This window comes from Pituophis catenifer, unplaced genomic scaffold (genome assembly GCF_029215685.1).
Source record: "Pituophis catenifer annectens isolate HBS135680 unplaced genomic scaffold, rPitCat1.0.hap2 SCAF_2, whole genome shotgun sequence".
NCBI lineage: Eukaryota > Metazoa > Chordata > Lepidosauria > Squamata > Colubridae > Pituophis > Pituophis catenifer.
The window spans coordinates 250371935-250392239 of NW_027256882.1; the positions used below are offsets into that span (position 1 = coordinate 250371935).

At 41.5% G+C, this 20305-nt stretch overlaps 1 protein-coding gene across 8 annotated transcripts in view; it reads right to left on the bottom strand.

Moving 5' to 3' along the window:
* Nucleotides 1-20305, bottom strand: part of PPIP5K2 (diphosphoinositol pentakisphosphate kinase 2) — a 60328-nt gene that overhangs the window by 34145 nt on the left and 5878 nt on the right. For all 8 annotated transcript variants that reach the window (XM_070938749.1, XM_070938748.1, XM_070938756.1 and 5 more), the window contains exons 6-10: nt 18809-18910; nt 11522-11683; nt 10625-10746; nt 9886-9987; nt 1824-1910 (exon numbers count right to left, since the gene is read on the bottom strand). In XM_070938749.1, the coding sequence (XP_070794850.1) occupies nt 1824-1910; nt 9886-9987; nt 10625-10746; nt 11522-11683; nt 18809-18910 (575 nt within the window). The remainder of the gene's footprint in view (nt 1-1823; nt 1911-9885; nt 9988-10624; nt 10747-11521; nt 11684-18808; nt 18911-20305) is intronic.

A 20305-nucleotide genomic window follows, 5' to 3' on the forward strand; every position in this document is an offset into this window, starting at 1 on the left:
GGAGCACACATAAATGAAGATGAATATATGTGTCCCAGGATAATATGGCAGGATTCAATCTGGATCAGTCAACGGGACCAGAAGTTTTGTCTTCCGAACTTTTGGACTCTTGCTGGAGTCCATGGTGAGTCGTCCAGATTGGATCCGACACATAATTGCCCATGCTGCATTATGAACCCACAGTTTCCAGGTGCTTTTCAAGAGCAGCTCAATGTAAAGTGCTTTGCAATAGTCTATTTGGGAGACAACTACGGTATGCATGACTGTGAGCAAAACATTTCGGTCCAATAATGGTTACAGGTTGTGCATAACAGAAAGCTGGGCAAAAGCTCTCCTGTCCGCAGTTACCACCTATTCCTCAAACAGGAAACAGTGACCAGAAAGACATCCAAACTGCATTGCATCTGTTTGGGGGTACTGCAATACCCTCCAGAACTAAAGATGGAAAACCTTATATCTTGGAGGTTTTAAAACCAGAACCACTCAGTGCGCTGGGTTGAGTTGAAGCTTGTCCTTCCTCATCCAGACCACATAGTTTCCAAACATGGAGTCAGAATCTCCAGGGTACTGTTGGGTCATCCATGGGTAGAGATAAATGATATGATACATATACTGTATAACTGATGATATCCTCACCCCATACCATCAGATGACCTTAACCAGTAGTAATCATGTAGATGTTAAAAGGAGCAATCTGACCACGACAGAAGAGCAATAAAAGTCTCCCCCAACTCCAGTTCATGTTGCTACTGCTTCAGCAAGAAAATCACAGATGTGTGACTATTGCCATGAATTGGGTCCTTGATGACTTGTATCATCCCTAAAGCTATCATAGTGACCATGAACCTCATGCTGACCAACCTCATACTGACCATGCTACCTCACACTCCATCCCGAGTTTTTTTTTTTTTAATTTAAATCAAGCAGGTAAGGTAGGAAGATTGGTCCATAGCAGGGAGACTGGTATAATATTAACAATCCCTAATGATCCCTAGAACCCTAGAATAAGCAGGGCCTTGCATTCAATAATCTATGAATGCCACCAATCTTGGATAACCATAGCCCCTCCTCCACCTTCTGTCCTTGGTTCTTGACTGGTGGCACAAAGTAAAATCTGTGTGGGTGCATCTTCAAGAAAGGAACACCTCCCTCAGATCCCATCCAGGTTCTAATATTAAACACCACGTCACCCCTCTTATTTGTGATAGATCACTGGTGAAGGAGGCCTTACTGCAGACTGAAGTCTGATTCAGAAGCAGCAACCAAGTCACGACCCCTGAAGGCCTGTTGATCAGAAAATGGGGTCAAACAGTGTGTGATAATGTAACACCTGTAAGAAGCATCAGGGCTATGTTTCCCAAGTAAGCCCCCTCCCACTATGCCTTCCTCATCCATTACCATAAACATCTTCTAGCCTACCCTTAACACACACACCCCAGATCCCTCCTTCTCCCCCAATTCACTGGCCCATCTCTGGATTAAAGAGTCTCAATCATGTCACAAATCAGGAAGTCCATCCCCCCCAGGACACTTCTATTCATGCCATCAGCTTCTCTAGCAGCCTTAGACCACACATTTCACATAAGAATTTCATCAAATTTAGAAATAAATACCTAGGGGGTTTTTCCCAATGTGAGGTCCCTCAGTTATGATTAAAGTATAATCCCTAGGATTCCAAGTCAGCAAGCAGAAGTAACAGTCCCAACATATGTGGAAGAAGACACTTGTTGTATATTGCCTCTTAGTTCAAACCTTAATACTAAATTACAAAAAAGTATTCAACTTAAATATTTCACTATTTCTTTTTATCACCAGATACTTACTTTTGGTGTTTAACTTCCATTTTCATTTTTTGCTTCGGTGTCCGATCTCCATGCCGTATTACAGCAATGACACACCTAAGCTCCATCCTGCAAGTGATTAGGAATGTGATTAGCTGTATTTTATTACTGAAATTAAACAATCTGATTTAGTGATAAGCAAAATATATACAGAACTATGGAAGACACCAATACACAAAGTCTAAAAAGACTTAGTAAGCATTTTCTTAAATTGGAATAAATAGTCAATGGCAACTTGTTCCATAAAACAACAACTATTTTGGAATAATTATCCAGAAAAATGATGGGCTTGCCTTTACTATATGCTATATAGTACTATACTATATACAATAAGCAGAAGCTACAAGTATCATACTGTAGATGCTTTATTTTGGATTCCCAAACTGAGAAGGGGATAGGACGAAAACCTTAAATGTCGTCTTCCGACTCTATGAATTTATGAAATGAACAACGCTCAGATTTAAGTTAAGATTACCTTCGGACTTCCGGTTTGTTCGCCGCCAGCGAAGACGGTCTCCTTTTAAGGACCGCCAGCCCCGCTGTCTGTAGAGCCGCTTCGATACCTAGAAGCGGCTTGAAAACTCCAAAAATCCGAAGGATTGCAGGAGGAGAGAAGGCAAGGTACTGATTGAGCCCCTGTGAGCCCCCAGAGAATCGCTGCTGGGGAGGAAACAGGCGCGGCTCCCTTTCAACTTGCCAGACTCTGGACGGCGTGGGACGATTCTGCTCTCCGCAGAACAAGCTGGCTGCTGCAAACGTTTTATTTGAATGAATCCAACTTGAATAATCAGCGGAAGTATCAACTTGAACCCCCAAACTTAAAAACTGCAAGTATTGATGTTTTGGTGACTTTAAGAGAAAATACGAGCGTGTTAAATTGATTTGAAAAAAAATGGCGCCCAGCAACTGAGCTAACGAGCTAGTGAAAGTGATTCTCTGAAGTTACTCTGATCAGTTACAAAGTTACTCTGCCTGTAACACAGAGCAATAGGAGAAGAGGAAAAAATTTTTTCTTTAAAATCTGAGTTTGCTCAGCTTAGTTTCTATCTGATTAAACCTGGGGGACTTTTTTAGAAGCCTTTGTGGAGGTGGAAAAGGAAAAAAGACTTCCCTTTTCAGAAAAACCAATCTACGTGGTAGGATGGCTTCAAAGAAGCAGGAAGGAAAGGCAGCAGGGAGGGGATCCCCCACACACAAACATGAATCACAGCCTCCCTCTGTTCAACAAACTCAGAAAAAAAACTTTGACTTTGAAAATTTAAAAGAATTTATATCCCAGGCTTTGGATGATAAATTTCAAAAATCCCAACAGGAAATAGATGATAAACTTCAAAAATCTCAACAGGAAATTATGCAGGAAATTAATGAAATTAAAGATATGGTGAAACAGGATTATGGCAAGGTGACTAAAAAAATATCAGATGTGGCATCTGGCCTTGCAGAATTTATTATTAAAGTGGACTCTAATGTGGAAGAATTTAAATCAGAAGTCAATGTTAAGATGAAAGACAATGATTATAAAATCTCTGATGTTGATGATAAAATGCAGAGAGTTGAAAACGAAATTGTAATGATGCAATTCAGGGCAATGGAATTTGCAATAAGGCTTCGAGGAATTAGGGAGGATGACAGACAGGATTTGAGACAGATTTGTGCTGAGGCTTTGGCAGTGATATTAAAAATTAATCCTGATGTGGTTTTTTACAAAATAGACAAAATTTACAGAGTGAATTCCTGGGTGGCCAGACAAAGACAACTGCCTAGGGATGTGGTGATATATTTTACAGACAGAGCAATAAGAAATGACATCCTGCAAAAATCTTTTCTCACCTCTGTGCAAGTGGGGGGCGCACAAATTGGAGTTTACAAAGAACTACCACCTAAAATGCTGAAAGCCAGAAAAGATTTTGGCTTTCTAGTAAAAGAACTGCAAAAACAAGAGATACCATTTCGGTGGGATGCCCCAACTGGTATAATTTTGAAGTATAAGGGAGAAAGACATCGTTTGAATACTGTTGAGAAGGCGGAGCATTTTTATACCACTATTTTTAAAGAAAGAACACCATCTCCACGTACATCTACAGTGCTGGAGATTAAGGAGAGTGATAAGAAGCAACTCCAGCAAGAATTGCAAGAACAGTCTAAGCAGGTGGAGTTAGAGGAAACACAGGGTGCTGAAGGAGGTTTCTTGGAGGAGCCCCTGTTAGAATCTTCTCCAATCTTGGACCCGGCTCGGATGGTTGAAGTTAAAGATCAGCGCATAACTCGTGCAAAATCTAAGCAACTTAAAGAAAAGCAACAACAGGAAAGACAATATAAAAAGGGAGCTAAGAGCACTACACAAGAGACTGAAGCCATGGGGGGAGCAAGACCGAAGATTCCGGAAGATATTCGGTTATTCTGCTCGTTGCTTCAGAAAGATAAAGATGATGATTAAATGTTTATCCTGGAATGTGAATGGGTTGAACTCAGTACAAAAAAGGAAGAAGTTATTTGCATACTTGAGACAATTTAATAATGATATAATTTGTTTACAAGAAACTCATATTACAACTCAAGATCAAAAATATTTGATAAACTCTAAATTAGGAACACATTTTATATCTTCAACTTTGCAAAAAAAGAATGGTGTGGTTATTTATGTAAACAAAAGACTAACAGCTAAAATCATAGAAGCAGATGAAGATGGTAGGTTTATAGCAATTGAATTGTTTACAGTAAATGGTCAAATTCTTTTGATTGGAATTTATGCTCCCAACCAACAACAGGATCATTTCTATAAAATGTTACATACTAAAATACTGCAATGGGACTATAGATCTATTTTAATAACGGGAGATTGGAATGGAGTAATTGATTCTAAACTAGATAAAAAGAGTTTGGCGAAATCCAGGATTAGACTACCACAGACTTTTTTTGACATGAAAGAAGACTTGGAATTAAAAGATATTTGGAGAATACATAATCCAAAAGAATTGGATTATACTTTTTTTTCCGACAGACATGGATCCTTCTCTAGGATTGACTTTATTTTGTTGTCAGATGATTTACTTGTTAAGACAAAGAGAACAAAGATTTTTCCAAGAACTCTGTCCGACCATAGCTCAGTATGGATAGAAATCGAGATGGGTAAGACTGAGCGACGTTCTTGGAGAGTGAATGAAAACTTGTTCAGATATGAAAAAAACATAATAGAACTTAAAAAGCATTTGAAAGAATTTTTTGAAATAAATTTGAATAAAGGTACTCCAATTGAAATTGTGTGGGATGCGAGCAAAGCTTATATGAGAGGGGTGCTTATTTATATGAACTCTAAACATAGATTGATTCGACAAAAAAAAAGATCTGAATTGGAAGTAGAAATAAAGAACAAAGAACAGTTACTTATTAAAAATCCAACAGACGAAAGAATACGTGGTGTTATAAAACTTTTGAAAGACCAATTTCAAATGCTTATGGCGGAACAAGTTGCAACAAACTTACAATATGCGAAGCATAATACATTTTGTAATGCCAATAAACCGGGCAGATGGTTGGCTTATACATTAAGAAAAAAGCAGAGTATACGGACTATTGATAATATTGATATTGGAGGGAAAGAAATCTATCAACAAAAATTAATCAAAGAAGCTTTTGTGGACTATTATACTAAATTATATGCTAAAGATGATGTGCAGAATGGACTTATAGAAAAATATTTAGATAATAAAAGAGTTACAAAAATTACTGACCAACAAAAGGAAAGAATGAATTATCCTATAACAGAGGAGGAGATAATGATAGCAATTAAACAACTAAAAACAGCTAAAGCTCCTGGAACAGATGGATTGACTGCAGTATATTATAAAACTTTACAAGCAGAAATGGTGGAACAACTTAGAGATTTATTTTGTAATATTCAACAAGGGGGTAAAATACCCCCATCATGGATAACAGCTTATATTTCTTTGATACCAAAAGAGCAAGCAGGTCCTAAAAAACCGGAGAATTATAGACCAATATCTTTACTGAACACTGACTATAAAATTTATGCAAAAGTACTAGCCAACAGGCTGATGCCAGTAATCCAAAAGGTGATTCATGATGATCAAGCGGGATTTATCGAGGGTAGATACATGAAGGATAATGTAAGGCAAGTAATAGACTTATTGGAATATCTTGAGAGGAATAAACAGGTACCTGCAGTGCTGGTCTTTTTGGATGCGGAAAAGGCCTTTGATAGAGTGGATTGGAATTTTCTATTAAAGACTTTAAAAAAGATGGACTTTGGGGACCAACTTATACAAGCGGTCTCAGCAATTTACCAAGAGCAAAAGGCACAGATTATTATTAATGGAAATTTGACAACAGAGTTTAAAATTCAAAAAGGAACAAGACAGGGATGTCCGTTATCCCCATTGCTATTTATTCTAACACTAGAAGTCTTGTTAAATACAATACGGGACTCTAATATCTTGAAAGGTATAATGATAAGGCAAGAGGATTATAGAATAAAGGCATTTGCAGATGATCTGGTCGTTACCCTAACACAGCCAATGGAATCAATAATCCAGATGAAGGGCATTATACAAGACTACGGTAAAGTTTCAGGTTTTAGATTGAACCAGAAAAAAACTAAGATGATAGCTAAAAATATGACACAAGATCGTAAACACGAGCTTGAAAGGAGGGCAGGTTTCGAGATTGTACCAAAGGTAAAATATCTAGGAGTTCAGGTTGCAGAATCAAATATGAAACTGTTTCAAAATAATTATGAGGTGTTGTGGCGAGAGGTGCAGAAAGATATGGAGACTTGGAAAAAACTGCAGCTGTCTTTACTTGGAAGAATAGCAGCAGTTAAGATGAACATTTTGCCAAGATTTCTTTTTTTGTTTCAAATGATTCCAGTGCTTAAAAGTGATAAACAACTGAAAGTGTGGCAAACTGGAGTGAATAAGTTTGTCTGGAACGAGAAAAAAACGAGAGTGAAATTGAAAATTATGCAAGATGTTCCAGAAAGAGGAGGCCTTAAACTTCCAAACCTACAGTTATATTATGAAGCAGCAGCTTTGACTCTAGCAAGTGATTGGTTTGGAAGGAAAAAGACTGGAATACTGAATATAGAAAGTTTTGATCTTGAATTTGGATGGCATGCTTATTTATTTTATGACAACAAAGTGGATAAAGTATTTAAAAGCCATTTACTTAGACACTCTTTGATGAGAGTTTGGAAGAAGCACCGATTCAAATGGGATTATAAAATACCGTTATGGCTGGATCTTGGTCATATTATGTGGAATACAAATATAATGTCACTCGGGGGGCTTTTATACAAAGAGGTTCTTTTTACAGATGCGGGTAGATGGCAGTTGAAGACATTACAGACACTGTTGGACGAAGGGATTACTTTAACTTGGTTACAATATAATCAATTACAATCGAGATGGAAAGAGGACCAAAAAACTGGTATTATGTTGCATGAGGAAGAATTGGTTAGACACATAAAAGAGAAAGGTCCAATGCATATTAAAAGGCTTTATAATGTTTTGTTAGAAAGGGATTCAGAAACTGAATTGGTTAAAGATTGTATGATTAAGTGGGCACAAAATTTTGAGGAACCAGTGATGTTGGTAACATGGGAAAAAATTTGGGTTCAGAATGTTAAATTCACACAGTCGTAGAATTTGAGGGAAAATTTTTATAAAATGTTTTATAGATGGCATGTAGACCCCAAAAAACTGTCGTGTATGTACCCTAATGTTCAGCCAAAATGTTGGAGATGTGATTATTTAGATGCTACATATTATCATGTTTGGTGGACTTGTAGGAAAGTTAAGGCTCTTTGGATAAAAATTTGGTGGGTCATGCAGAATGTTTTGAAGAAAAAAATTCAATTTTCTCCACAATTGTTTTTATTGGGTATAGTTAAGGGTTTTACTTCGGGTGAAACAAAGTTGATATTGTACATGATAAGAGCTGCGAGACTACTGATAGGTAAATACTGGAAGAATGAAGCTTTGCCCACGATCGAGGAATGGACTTTGAAGATGGCCAGTTTTGCAGAGATGGCGAAGATTTCAGCATATTTAAAAGACTGTTCACAAGAGACTTATGAATGGGAATGGAAAAAGTGGATAGATTATGTTCAGAACAAATATCAAACTAGGAAATATCAAATAGCTTTTATTTGAAAATGTTATATTATGATAGAATTTTTTTTAATGTAATGAAGATGAAAAATTATAAGGGGGAAGGAGGGGTTCAAGTTTTATACAAGTTTTATATATAGGAGGGGTTTTTTTATTTATTTTTTACTTAACATGAGTATATTGTGCGGAAGTCCGGGGGGAGGGGTGGGTTAGGGTGGGTTAGGGAAGCTGGGAAGTTTGGGGTGGGTTGAGGGGGGGGGAAAGGGGTGAAAATGTAATTGTAAAACTTTTGCAATAAAAAAAAAAGATTACCTTCAACAAGTTAAGCTTGGGAATTGGGGAAGAACTCAATACGGCACTGGGCAGTGGGTAGAGGCCCAAGTTTAAATGCATTTGTTTGGAGATCTAAACTCCATTCGAAATATTTTCACTGAACTCAAGAAAGTTAGAAACTCTTAATTGTTGCAAGTGTAGCAACATTTGATCTTGAACATAAAATATTACTTTTGTGAATAGAAGTCTGTGTTTATAATACTGCAGGGGGTGACCCTTGTGTTAGATAGTAAACATTCAATCTGAGTGAGGCATTGCTTTTGATCATGTATGAAGATGGATTATCTCTTACCCAGAGATAGTAAAATTTAGAGCCTTTTTAACAAAGGGAGCAAAAGCTGAAAGACCACAAATAATAGGGGAAATATTTGGATGTTGTCTTTTTCTTCAGCAGCCTTGAGCTTTGGGGAATATGAGTAACTATTACTTTTGAAATGATATGTAAAATGATTAAGAACATTGTGTTAAATGTAATCTTTGTTTTGCTGTGTTTTACTAAAGTTTCCTATCATACTGTGTATTGTGTGTAGGTAGTCTTCAACTTATGGCCATAATTGACTCTGGAATTATGGTCATGTCATGCAGGTTGTCATATGTCCAATTTTATCTTTTTTTGTGGTAGTTGTTACACAAACAACAAGATTGTTAAACAAACCCATTGCCCACAATGGGTGTTTTTTTGCTGGAAACTGGAAGTCCCTGGCATGTAAGCCAAGGATTAACTGTATTTCAGACTGCATTCATGACTTTATCATTAGAAAGTATTATTTTTGCTTAGAATTTTACGCTCTAGATTCTGAACACAACGGTTTTTCTTTTTCCAGTAAAATTTCATTTTATCTCCTGTAAGAATAGTTTATTTTCTACAGAGGGAACAAAATGAAAGATTGCATCATCTAGCCTCATGACTGTACGTCACACAGGGGCAGTTTACATTATCAACATCATTTATTTTTTTGCCATTTTTAAGATGTAGTTACACAATATAAGTCAGAGATGTCAAACTCGCATCGTCACGTGACATATCGTGACTTTTTTCCCCTTCGCTAAACCGGATGTGGGCGGGGCCAGCATGTAATGCATCCGGCCCATGGGCCGCAAGTTTGACACCCCTGGGTATAGGTTGTGAGACAATTACAAACCCATAACCTAAAGCAAAGGGTTTAACCATAATGTGAAGTCCACAGGCCTACTTGGGGAGGAGGACTGGAGATATCTAGCTTTCCACTTGATAGGCTCAGCTGTTCTGCTATAGCTATGTGGTGGAATGTGATGTATGAGGAAGGGATCTTTCCCAAGGAACAAAGAGGCAAGTCAGCCTGGAATCTCTGGCACGCAGGAAGAGGATCCTCCTTAACCTTTCACAAGGTTTATCTAATAGTTATGCAGATTGTGCTTCAGTCTTTCCAAATTCCTGGTTATTGGTGAGCAATAATAAAGAAACTACTCTGAGCAGATCCCTGTGTTGTTCTTGGTTTCTTGAGCCTGACAAGTTATATCTATGGAATATGTATATTTACAGAACCTAACACGGATAAGAAAAAAAATCTTGGTGCAATTTTATGCAAATATTTTCTTCTTACATTGTTCCTGAGGTGGTTGGCACAATAGGAATATCTTCTGCTTCCAAAGGTATAGACCAAGGGATCTGAAATTGTGGAGCAAGTTCTCTCATAACCATATTTCTGAAAGAGGAAAAGAAAATGATTTCTTGAATTAAAATGTTTTAATTTATCTAAATAATATTTACATGCCATGAAATAAATAATTTGTAGCAATAATATCTAACTACAATTTTAATAATTAAATATATTAGCTTTTTTACACCTCAGTAAAGAAACTCCTCTGAACAATTTTGAGAATTGCCAATCATTATCATTCGACAAATTAAGACTTCTGGTTAAAAATGATTATGTGAGACATATTTATTAAGGCTGTCAGGAAGTCAAAAGCTATAAGCTATGGAAGTTGCTTATTCCACAAAAATCACTTTCAAAGTTAGACTTCTAAAATGTCCAATTGTCACATTATATATGTATGTATGTATGTATGTATGTATGTATGTATGTATGTATGTATGTACTTGTTTGCACAAAGTAAGCACATCTTAATAACTCTTTTAAAAGTTGACCTCCTGAGATTTTATCCAATATTGTTCCCCCAAAGCATCACTAGAAAATTATTTTTTTTTATTAATTGAGATTTTATAGCACAAAAATGACAAACATGGGAAATGGAGAAATCTGGAACTCAAGTCAAACCAAGGATCCTTATGGGTCAATAATAGTGTCTCAAACCCACTCAAGTTCTTTAAACTCTTACCCAAGGATTTTAGCGCAATCATCATAATACTTCATAGAATTCTTCACAAAACTGAAGCCATTGACATCACAGACGTAGGACTGCCCATTTGCACGCAACAAGTCAAATCCACAAACTGTTTGCTATCAGAGAAAGCAATAACATGCTCAAAACTTGCAAAATATTATCCACAGACATGTAAAACACAGTAACTATGTAGCAGAAACATATTATTAATCTAAAATATCACAGGATAGTGTTCTGTTGTCTTGTATCTCTTTAAATATTTATCCTGTCTTAATCTATGTTTAAATCAGACATTTGGAAAGGCATCTTTTTGAATTTTAACATTCATCTAAATTCTTCTCCTATTCTTGTCTGAAATTTCAAAAAACCTTTATAAAACAGGTTAACAGTAGAAACAGCTCTAAGAAATGCAAAACATCTATTTATAGGGGCTTGTTCCCATGTCGATGTAAAGAGTTTTCGTTTATAGATTTTATTAATAGATTTTTTTCAGCTGATCAAAGCAGGAGGAAGAAACACAGAAAAAAACAGTAATAATTGGAAAGCAGGATATCTTCTATATTAAAAAGAACAAAAACAATTTTCTGCACATTTTTCATACCAGGGGTCAGCAATATGATCTTACCAATGCCGAACTGCTTGCCATATCATAATTGTGCTATTTTGCAAAATTGAACATTTTTTTTTAAAATGCCTGTATCTTATGAGATTACCATTCTCATTTTAAATTTCATGATATTTGACCATCTGGGGGGAAAGGGTTATCTGGCCCATCATGTGAAATCATTCAATTGTATCCAAGGCCTGAAAAGGGTTCTGACCCCTGGAATAGGCAATAATTTCAGAAAATGATAATTTGCTTTGAGATGTATGTTATTGTAATCTTGTTACCTTAAAAGCCAGGCATACTTTCCAAGCTATTAGCTTTTCCCGTGCATTAAGTATCACTGGGTACCTCACTTCTTTGCCTTCACTATCACGTTCCACCTTGCCATCCAGAGCAGGGGATTTACGTGCTTCCGCATGTGCATAATCTGGACCTACAGTATACACCTATATTGGAGGGTAAAGGGAAAGATCTTGGTTAAATACATGGCATTAGGTATAGTTTCATGTCGTAGCCAGTTCCATTTCCAAGTCTCCTGATTTATGCTTTTACATTTCCATAGTGAAAAAAAGAAACAAATTTTAATGCACTAGAATGTAAATAGAATGGACGTTGTCTTACCTGAACGTCCCTTTTCTGGACGCTGCGTACACTATCCATGAATGGGTTAAATCCTTCAGCCTTTGACAATAACTGAGTGAGAGCTAAACTCCCCTTTCCTGCTGCCACACCACGCCCCCAATCCCATGATCCCCAGTCTGAACAAAGGCGCAGCAGACCAGAATTTGTCAGGTAAAATAACATAACTTTATTAATAACCAAACAGCAATAATGAGAACGATCACCAGGCAGACAGCCAAAACCAAGGGAAGGGTATGGATAATGTACACAGCGCCCAGAAAAGGGACGTTCAGGTAAGACAATGTCCATTTTCTTGTGCGCTGCTCCCACTATCCATGAATGGGATATACCCAAGCTCAAACCCCACAGGCGGGAAGCTGACTGCCTCCAGTGTCCTCCTCTGCCAAAACCCTTTGAAGTACCCTGCGGCCGAAGGACGTCTCTGCCGAGTTATAAGCGTCAATTTTGTAGTGGCGAATGAACGGTGACAACGAAGACCAAGTCACCACTCTGCAAATATCTGCTACTGACGCCTGTGTTGCCCAGGCCGCCGTCGTAGCCGCACTGCAGGTGGAGTGCAGTAGAATCCTTCCGGGCAGTGGTTTGGAGTTCAAGTTGTATGCCAAAGCAATACAGGCCTTAATCCACCTGCTCACCGTGGAGGCTGAGATCTTCAGGCCCATGGAGGCTGGGTTGAAAGATACCAAGAGTGCTTCCGTACGGCGGAATGCCGCAGTCCTGTGAATATATAGGCGAAGGGCGCGACGAACATCGAGGGTATGCCATTGTTTCTCCCTGTGCTTGCGAGGGGACAGGCAGAAATCCGGCAAGATGAGCTCCTGAGCCCGGTGAAACCAGAAATTCACCTTGGGGATGAACGAAGGGTCTAGGCGCAGGATCACCGTGGTGTCTCTGAAGATGCAAAGATCCCTTCTGACTGAAAGTGCCGCAAGCTCTGAGACTCTCCTAGCTGAGGTAATGGCCAGAAGGAAAGTCACCTTAAAGGATAAGTACTTGAGAGCGACTGAGCCCAACGGTTCAAACAGGGGGGACATCAGGGCCCGCAACACCAGTGGAAGATCCCACGACGGATAACGGTGTACTGTGGGGGGCGTAGATTTGTGGCGCCATGCAAAAACCCCGATGAGTGGGTGATGTGACAGTGACTGGTACGGTGGACATGAGATGACCATAGACAAGGCCGCTGTCTGACGTCTTAGGGTAGCTGGGGCCAGCCTGTTGTCCAGACCAGTCTGTAGGAATTCGAGGATGTCTTGAACCGCTGCAGCTATCGGGTCCACATGGTGTTGGGAGCACCAGCGACAGAACGCCCGCCATGAAGCCTCATATATGCGAGCCGTCGAGGGCCGTCTGGCCGCCTGGATAGTGCTGACGACCCTATCCAACAACTTGTCCCTCTTTAGAATGACCCTCTCAAATGCCAAACGGCCAATTGAAGCCACTGAGGTTCTGGATGACTGACCGCCCCCTGGCAGAGCTCTACCTGATGTGGCAGAATCAGCCACAGTTGGCTTATGGATAGTGCTACGTGGTCGGCATACTACGTTCTTCGAGGCCAATTGGGAGCCACTAGTAGTAGATTGGCTTTCTCGGCCAGTAGCTTCTGAATGAGACATGGCAGGAGAGGGATTGGCGGGAAGGCGTATAACAGGCCGCTGGGCCCCTTGCATCGTAGTCCTCCGCCTGTGGCATTGGGTAACGAGATATGAAGCGCGGCAACTGTGCATTGGCCGGAGTTGCGAACAGATCTATCTCCGGAGTCCCGAACCGGGAGCAGAGGTCCCGAAATAGGTGGGGATGGAGTTGCCACTCTGCTGTATCTATCAGTTCCCGACTGAGCCAGTCCGCTCTGACATTGGTCGATCCCGAGATATGATCTGCCCTGATCGAGAGCAGATGTGTTTCCGCCCAGGTGAACAGAGCCTCGGACTCGAACATCAGCGCGCGGGACCTCATGCCCCCCTCGGTTCACGTGAGCCTTTGCCGAGATGTTGTCCGTCAGGATCAGGACAAGATGGCCTTGTACTGCAGCTTGAAACTGTCGTAGAGCCAGTTTGATCGCCCAGAGCTCCAGGAGATTGATGCTGCTGTGACTTTCGCATCGGAACCACTGGCCTTGCGCCACTAGGTTGCGAAGGTGAGCGCCCCACCCCCAAAGACTTACGTCTGTGGTGAGTATCAACCTGTCCGGGTCTAGGAATTCACAGCCCTTGAGGACCAAGGGAGATGTCCACCACCTGAGGGAGAGACGAACTTGAGAAGGTATGATCACCTTGTGTTTCGAGTTGGCTTTGCCCAACCTTTGGAAGGGGAGTAGGAACCATTGTAGAGACCGTAAGTGTCTGCATGCCCATGGAACGATGCCGAAGCAGGAGACCATCTTCCAGAGTAGGGATGATAGTTGCAGTAAGGGAACTCTCCCCCGTGTCAAGACCTGCTGGATTAGGTCTCGAATGGGGACAGGAATGGGGACAGGAATACCTGGCCTTTGGCTGAGTCTATCTCCGCCCTCAGGTGAAGAAGTCGGGTGGAAGGCTGCAGCTGGCTTTTCTCGAAGTTGATCATGAAGCCATGGTCTTGGAAAGCTTTCAGAACCAGATTCATGTCTCTGCCCACCTGGTCGTGTGACGACGAGAGGATCAGAATGTCGTTGAGGTAACAGAGAACTCGCACTGGAATTGCTTGGAGTGTGGCCACCACTACCGCCATCAACTTGGTGAAGGTGTGAGGTGCTGATGAGAGTCCGAAAGGCATTGCGCGGTACTGGAAGTGCTGACCCGCAAACTCGAACCTCAAGTACTGACGGTGGTTGGGGTGAATGGGCACATGCAAATAGGCTTCTCGTAGGTTGACCGATTGGAGCAGGTCCCCCTTTCTCACTCCTGCTAGAATTCATCTGAAGGAGTGCATTTTGAACCTGCGGTACTGGACCGCCCGATTCAGCCATTTTAGGTTTAAGATGCCCCTCCAACCCCCAGAGTTCTTGGGTACCAGGAAGAGGATTGAATAAAACCCGGAGCCGTGTTGATCTGACGGCACTGGTTCTATGGCCCTTATTTCGAGCAGGTGTGTGATCTCTTGCGCCATCAGGAGTCTGAGCTCCTTGGAGTGTGGAACCGGGCAACGTACAAAGCGACAGAGGTCCGGAGAATTATATGGAGAGCCCCGATGAAATTGTGCGCTGCCCCCACAAGTCCGCTGTTGACCAGGCCCATTTCTGGTGGAAGAAGTGGAGTCTCCCACCGATGGGACCCGCAGCTCGGGCGTCACTTCCCCCTCCTAGTGGTTTTGAACCCGGACCCCTGAAAGGGTCTTTTGGATTGTTGGGACCAGCCATGGTCTTGAAATTGGTGTCTGTCTTGCTGTCTATCGCCGCTCTGAAATTGAGTGTGCTGTGATGGGGGCCCCCTGGGCCCTGAGTTGAGACGAAAGGGCTGCTGGTGAGTATATGGTGTGTATCTGCACTCCTGCCAGCGGTAAGCCGACGCGAGTACCTTCCTCTTGTCTTTGTCCTCGACTAGGACGGGTTCTAAAGCTGCCCCGAATAGTTCGGGAGCTTTATACAGGGCTGCGGCCAACTTCCATTTCGCCTTAAGGTCGGCTTTCCAGGGACGTAGCCAAAACAGTCTTTTTGTCGTGACAGTCGAGGCAAGTGCCCTTGAGGCAAACTTCGCGGAATTTAAGGATGCATCTACGGCTTATTCAGTGGCAGCTACAATCTTGTTTATGTCTTGATATAGCCTGGTGTCCTCGGGAGGAAGTCTTTCCTGTAGTTGGCGTAGCCAAATGAGGGATGCCCTGTTGAAAAAGGAAGTTGCTGTTGCTGATCTAATCGCCCAAGCCACCGCCTGATGTGACTTGCGAAAAGCCCACTCTGTCCTTTTGTCCTCAGCTTTGAGGCCGTCCAAGACATCCGTGGAAATCATTGAGGAAGATGACAAGGTCGCTACTGGCTGGTCCACCGATGGCAGTGCCAATAAGTCCTCCAGTTCCTGGGCTGAGCAGTAGAGCTTCTTGTCCAAGCTGCTTGGAGTCGTTAGGGAAGCCAGCTGCCCCCAGGGGTTCTGGATTATGTTCAAGAACAGTTGTGGGCAGGGGATACAGTCCTTTTCCGGCTTGGAAGATTTGAAGAGCGCATCGTGGAGACCCGCGGTCGAAGGCGAAGTTGTTGTGACCTCCCCAGGCACTCCCAAATTAGTCGTGAGACGCGCCTTATGGAGGAGAGACTTGAACAAGGCAGGGCAGAACAGACCCGTGAAAGCTGGCGTATCGGGCATCAAGCCCTTGTCCTCTGAGAACTCGATGTCCTTGGGCCCCTCCTCTGCTTGATCTGAGTCTTCTGAAGAAGATGCTCGAGTTTGCGAGGTTGAGCCTGCTGTTGCTGTGGTGCCCCCTGGGCCGCCAACGGCTGTGGGAAAACCCCTGCGGTCTGCTGCAATCCTGCAGCCAGGAAAGATGATAATGCAGTTGAAAACATGGACTGAAAATCCAGATAAGTTGCTGGCAGGGGCCCCTCTGGTGTTCGTAGGCCAGCTGCTGTTGGTGTAAAGGTTGCCTCTGCAACGAAAGTGAAACTGCTTTGGTACGGAATAATGCTTGGCCCGACTTGGATGGGTCTGGGGTTGCCGGTGTTAAGGCCAAATCAGCCAGACTTGTAATTTCGGGCTCTGTCCCCCCAGTGCCGGAGGTGTAGCTTTAGGCAAACCAGGCTCCTGAATTGGTGTTGCCACCGCTGCTTTCTAAGCCTTTGCACACAGGCGTTCTACTGCCTTATGGCGTCTTAGGGCATCCTTGTCCTGCGTGGGAGGCGCCTTTTCTGCACTGGCTTTGCAGCTGGACTCCGCCCACTTCCCCGAGTGCTTTCTGGTAGATTTTGCCCCCTTGCGAGGTGGGCTTGTTTCCAAACTCCAGGTCAGAGGAGAGAGGGGAATCTGACATGATTGTTTAGTATAAGATGAGAGCTGTCCCCCCTGGTAATTTTTGCCTTGGGCCTGTGGATCGAGTAGATTGCTCCTATGCTTCTAGGTAGATGAGGCCCGAAGGTCCCCAAACTGCCCTTAATAGTAATAACTCCGCAGTTGATGAGATTCACCCCTCAAAGTCCAGGAGCAAGCAGGCTGTAAACTGCTGATTTAATAGGAGCTGGCGGCAATGAGGTGACAAAAATGGCGGCCCGAGGGTCCACCAAGATGGCGGCCGCACCTGGTGCGGAAATCCAAGGGGCTGGAGAAGCTGCGATCTCACAGTGGCGGCCCGAGGGTCCTACCACATGCCACGCACAGCCCAAAATGGCCCGAGGAGGCTCCTCACAACAAGGGAAGGGGGGGTTGATTTCCTCACCGCCGCTCCACTGACAAATTTCCGCTCTCCGCTTGTCTTTTTAAAACCTCCGCTGCTCCCTTGTGCGCCGGGTGAGAAGCCGCGATAACGGATGGCTGCTGAGTCCAGCCACCCACCGCTGCTGAAATGTGAGCCGGGCTCGCTCTGTGCGAGGTGCAGACCGGCAAGGAAGCGAAGCAGCTGCCGAGCGCTGAGGCGTGGGCGGTTGGAGCTCCGATGCCGCCACTCAGCTGACGAGGCGATCCTCCTTTCTGTGCCTCGAAGGCAGCAATCCCTGGTAAAAATCAAATAATCAAAAATAAAGTAAAACCCAACACGAAAGCTCTCAGGAAAAGGAAAACTTTAGAAAATAATCTAAGAGCTCTGAAAAACACTTCAGCGTTTGCCAACAACTGAGTGAAGACTGGGGATCATGTGATTGGGGGCGTGGCGTGGCAGCAGGAAAGGGAAGTTTAGCTCTCACTCAGTTATTGCCAAAGGCTGAAGGATTTAACCCATTCATGGATAGTGGGAGCAGTGCACAGGAAAACTGCCAGATCAGGCATGGTGAGAGAGCACTTAGCTATAGAAGGCTATAAGGTAAAGGTTCCCCTCGCACATATGTGCTAGTCATTCTGACTCTAGGGGGCAGTGTTCATCTCCGTTTCAAAGCCGAAGAGCCAGTGCTGTCCGAAGACATCTCCGTAGTTATGTGGCCGGCATGACTAAACGCCAAAGGCGCACGGAACGCTGTTACCTTCCCACCAAAGATATTTTTCTACTTGTATTTTTTATGTGCTTTCGAACTGCTAGGTTGGCAGAAGCTGGGACAAGTAACAGGAGCTCACCCCGTTACACGGCACTAGGGATTTAAACTGCTGAACTGCCGACCTTTCAATCGACAAGCTCAGCGTATTAGCCACTGAGCCACCGCATCCCTTAGAAGGCTATAGTGTGTCCTATATTCTTTGACCAGAAGAAGGAACTAAAGAATAGAAGATCAAGCAATATCAAAGGCCAGACAGAGATTGTAAAAATTATTCTGGAGTATTTAGATATAATAATTCACTTTATAAAACAACTGTTCCAAATTTGTCCAAAAAGGAGCAAAGAGAACAAATCATTCAGGTAATTCAAAGAAAGATAAGTAATTCAGAGAGGCAACTAAGTGTAGAAAGTTATCAAATCACTGAGACTACTGTACAACTATTTGATAATAGAAAGGTCATATTTTTTTTCTCTCCTTTTTTAATCCTGCACTCTTCTCCCTTTTAATCTTTATTTTCATTGTATTTTATGCTATAATATACCTTAATATTTATTTATTTTTTTTACAAACCGGGGAGCAGGTTATATGCAGCTGTGCAACACAGGGAAAAATGTAACTATTTCAACAATTCAAAAGACATACTTCATTTGCACTCTCATGCTCTTCAAAATATATTTTTAATTTTCTTTAGGAACAATTAATTTTCACGGAAGAAAAAGCATGTAACTGTTTCACATTTAATTACAGCAATACTTTAGCAGTAATAATTGTTTCACAGAGTTGCTAAGTTCCTTAATCATTTTGACTGTCCCAAAATTAAACCTAAATATGCAAATTATACCTTCACATCAGTACCATCTGTAGGCATGAATTCCTCATAGATGTATGAACCAGTTTTTCTCACGTTGCTTTCAGGAGAGTAAACACTGCTTCTGCTACCAATCTGAAATACATTATTTCCATCAATGTTAATTTATGCTAAAAATACTCACACACATTTTTCCTTCTTAAAAACTCCTTTGAAGGGAGTACAACTATATTTATAAATGTTTATAAAAACAAAATACAACATTCTTACCATACTATACCGTGACAGGATAGGAAGAAAAAAGGAAAATACACTGGTTGTGCAAACTGAAAAAAAAAATTGCTTTTAGGAAGGTTTCCTGAGATATCTAAATTTATAAATCAGAGTATTTTTTAATCTCTCCTTCTGAAAAAGATCACAGCTCACTCTTCAATCTTAACTGCATTTAATAAATGGAAAGAGGCAATTAGAAAAAACTTTGGCTTTATCTTTGATTGAAGGCATTTTAAGTGGCTTAGCAATTGATATGAGAGCAGAGGAGTTATTTGGAACAAAGCCAGGGTCTCAAATACTATTTAATTTTTTTTAGAAATTCCTATTATTGGATTGAGGGGGTTGACCTTGGCTGATTCTCCCCACCAACAATCAACTCCCAGATGAGCAGAGATTAACACCAAGATTGATATCAGACCACCAATCAAGCATTAAACAATACCACAAATAAGCTAACAGTAAACAATCCAATAAAGAATCACCAAGACCACTCCCAACACTGAGAGGAAAGGCCATGGAGTATAAAATGTGACCAAACCCCACTCCCTATTACCTTGTTTCCCCCAAAATAAGACATCCCCTGATAATAAACCCAATCAGGCTTTTGAGCGCATGGCAATAAGGCCAAGCACTTATTTCAGGATTCAAAAAAATATAAGACAGGGTCTTATTTTCAGGGAAACACGGTAACATTGATAATGTTACTTGGTTTGGGTAATGAAACATCTATAAGAAAACAATCAAGCTCAGAGCACCAAGGACCCCTCATTTCAACCCTTATAATTGTTCTCCTCTCAGTATTATTGGATTGACTGATAGTACATGACTGATACTTTTAATGTCATGCTTCATTACATACAGTATACCTATTTTTTACCCTATTGTTAACATTATCCTTTATTTTTATTTCATTTTTCTGAATAAAACAAAATCACTATTCTTAAAAAGAAACTCACTCTTTCCCCCTCCCTCTTCAGCTCAGATTTAAGGAAACCCTGCTCCTTGGAGTTGTGAAACTTTAAAAATCATTTGGAAATGTTCAGATGAAGAAAAGAAGTTGAGAATAGCATATTTTATCCTGTTATGAAGAGAGAATTTACTTTAAAATAATTTCTTCATCTTGAACCTGTTATGGGAGAAAGGTAAAAAGCACTCATCAGGCTGATAGGAATACTGTAATTCAGTGGTTCTCAACATTTTCTTCACAAACTCCCTTTAAATACCTTGTGTGGCCACGGATCATGGCCATGGACCATC